This window comes from Orycteropus afer, unplaced genomic scaffold, assembly GCF_000298275.1.
Source record: "Orycteropus afer afer isolate SDZICR_OR568_19922 unplaced genomic scaffold, OryAfe1.0 scaffold00188, whole genome shotgun sequence".
Lineage (NCBI taxonomy): Eukaryota > Metazoa > Chordata > Mammalia > Tubulidentata > Orycteropodidae > Orycteropus > Orycteropus afer.
Genome location: NW_006921775.1, coordinates 1,033,403 through 1,036,320, shown reverse-complemented (window position 1 = coordinate 1,036,320; position 2,918 = coordinate 1,033,403). Strand labels below are relative to the sequence as shown.

General features: G+C 36.9%; 1 protein-coding gene across 1 annotated transcript in view; it reads right to left on the bottom strand.

Moving 5' to 3' along the window:
* Positions 1-672: 672 nt before the first annotated feature.
* Positions 673-2,918, bottom strand: part of FAIM (Fas apoptotic inhibitory molecule) — a 33,753-nt gene continuing 31,507 nt past the window's right edge. Inside the window, exon 5 of the mRNA XM_007947505.2 lies at positions 673-822. Coding sequence (XP_007945696.1) covers positions 673-822 — 150 coding nt within the window. The remainder of the gene's footprint in view (positions 823-2,918) is intronic.

Here is a 2,918-nt window from a genome sequence, read left to right as displayed (position 1 = left end):
AAGCTTCACTCAATTTGCTTTTCTGGAGAAACCAACCTAAGACATTGGGTGAAGATGAACCTGATAGTCTGGTCTAAAGACGTTTGCCTCCTCTTCTTGTCATTTTGTCCTCACCATGCTAATTAAACAAAACAACTACATTTTTAGAAATCTCCATTTTTTAAAATTAAATGCTTATGTGATACTATTTGATGCTTCCTTAATACGTTTCCAGATAAAAAGTTTTCCCATTTTATTTAGTTAAATCTATTGCATTATTATGTACCAAGTGCTTTAAATTAACAAAACAACCTATTGGCACAGGTTAAAAATATATGCAGACTTGTCAGTTTTTAGAAACACAAATCAAGCAGCACCAATTTTATTTTATAGTGTTTATTATAGTAAAGGTTCCTCTTGTAAAACATTAGTGGTTTTGGTCCATATCTTATTTTCCATTTACTCTTTAAACATTTTACATTATTTACAAAATAAACTGCAATTTTTATGATTGTACATAATTAGTTTTTTTTTTCCCCCCCTGGCCCTTGGAACATTTAGTTCAAGTTACTAAATAATAAAGATAGCACAGACTAAATGTACTGAGAAGTACATATTGAACACATTTCATTACCACAGTAATTAAAAATCCCTGATCTTTAATACTTAAGATTAAAATTCACTAACATGAAGTCATTCGAGAATTTCTGGGATTTCTCTATTATCCACGATGAGAGTATGAATAATTCCTTCTTTTCGCTTCCCACTACTGACAGCCTTTATGTAACAGTCATGGTTCCCAATACTGAAGTGAGTTTCAGTTCCATCATCTACAAACTCACCCTAGGCCAAAAGAAGAAAAGAGAATTAGTGTCCCAGAAATGGTTCTTTTTGCCTAGAGCATTGTTGTTGTTGTTATTTGCCATCGAGTCAGACCTGACTCGTAGCGACCCCTGCTTGGGTTTCCAAGGCGGTATCACTGCAGAAGCAGATTCCCCAACCTTCCTTCTGAGGAGTGGCTGGTGGGTTTGAACCGCCAACCTTCTGGTTAGCAGTCAAGTGCCTTAGGCATTACGCTACCAGAGCTCCTGCCTAGAGCATTAATACCATCTAAAAGTACTGATGGTATAATAAAATACATACTAGTCAAGAGGTAAGCTTTGTACAACTGAAGTCTGACGCTTACATTTAGTTGTTTTGTATAGTTCTTACATGAATCACATTTTTTTTATCCCCTAAAATCTGTAAGAATCTCAAATTTTAGGGAAAATAAAGTACATCTTATGGCTACGTGTCTAGACTATATACTATGTAAACATGAGCCTATTTTCAAAAACAAAAAATGATACTTGTGATAGCAAACATTTATTACAATATAAAAGGAAACTGTATAAATGAAAACCCTAATATAAGTAATATTATCCCCATTTTATATATGAGGAAATTGAGGCACAAGGTAGTTAAATAACTTGCTGAAGATAACAGTCAGTAAATGAAAGAGTGCCCTTAATCAATTTGAAAATCTGATTCCTCAGGGTGTAAGGTGGCTTACGATAAAATACACAGATAATATAAAACCAAACACCACTACATCGAGACCTGTGCTGTCCAACACTGTAGCCACTGGCCACATGCAGCTATGAGCGCTTAAAATATGGAGAGTCTGAAATGCAACAGATGTAAGGGTACATTGGATCTTGAAGGTTCAGTATGAAACAAAGAATGTAAAATAACTTACTAGCAACTTTTTTGCATTGATTGTATGTTAAATGATGATGCTTTTGATATATGAATTGAAATCAAACATGTTTTTAAAAATTAATTTCACCTTAAAAAATTTAACATGGCTACTAAAAAATGTTAAAGTTCCATAGGAGGTTCATATTTATGGCCCACATTACATCTCTACTGCACAACACTGACCTAGAATAAAATGATAAAGTCAAGGGAGGAAGGTCAAGAGGGTTAGAGGATAACAACGAATCATATCAGAAAAGCAAAGAAACCACAATTGGACTTTAAACTTGGCCAGAGCTTCCTGGCAGCTAAAGCAAAAATAAAGAAAGAAAGAAAGAAGAAGAACAGCACAGGTTACAGCAGGGAGAGCAGCCTTTTTCTAGCCCTGAAAAGAATCTGGCCTATGGCTCTTTAGGGGATGTGTACTGACCAGCTCGACAGCAGTGCCCTTCAGTGCAGCATTTTCCATCTCACCCTTTTTATATTGAGCTTTGCAAAAAAGTCTATAGGTTACACTTCTGTAAAAATCAATGTGAAGGGCAGGGCAAGGGTTGGATAATATAATCCCTCAATGTAGCTTCTTGGCAATTTGACAAATACGTAATCAGAGCTATGCTGCCTTGAGACAAAGAGAAAGAGGACAGAATAAGCTGTAGCTCAAAGGCAGCAAGAGCAGTTAGTGTGTGGTGTTGGACTAAGCTGCCAAAACTGCAACTAGATTGCAGTGGCAGTGGGGAGGCAACTGGATTGTGAAGAGCAATTTTTTAAACAGTTGTGGTTTCCTATCAATTACTAAGGAACAAAGACATTGGGGGGGGGGGACATTATCTTCAATTTACTTATTCATGACCAAATAATTATCACAAAACAACATTCTATTTACATGTGCAGAATTCCTTCAGCTAGGGGAGGGTAGAGTGTGATTCAATAGTGCTGATTCACCATCTAGAGAATTCCAAGGTTGAGAAGACAGATTAGGAAGGGCCACCAGGTGTGGCCCTGGGCACCAAGTAGATACCTGACCCATGCTGATGACAAAGAAAGTAGTTCCAAATGGAGCCTGCAGTGTAGTAAATTACTTAGTGTGGCTTTTCTACCCATAAGTCTTTGTAAACTCCAAGGTGGGATTTTCTATGAGCAACTGAGGAGCTCCTGATTGCTGAAGGTGTCCACCTGGAGTATTTCTGTTGGGAGTGGCACAA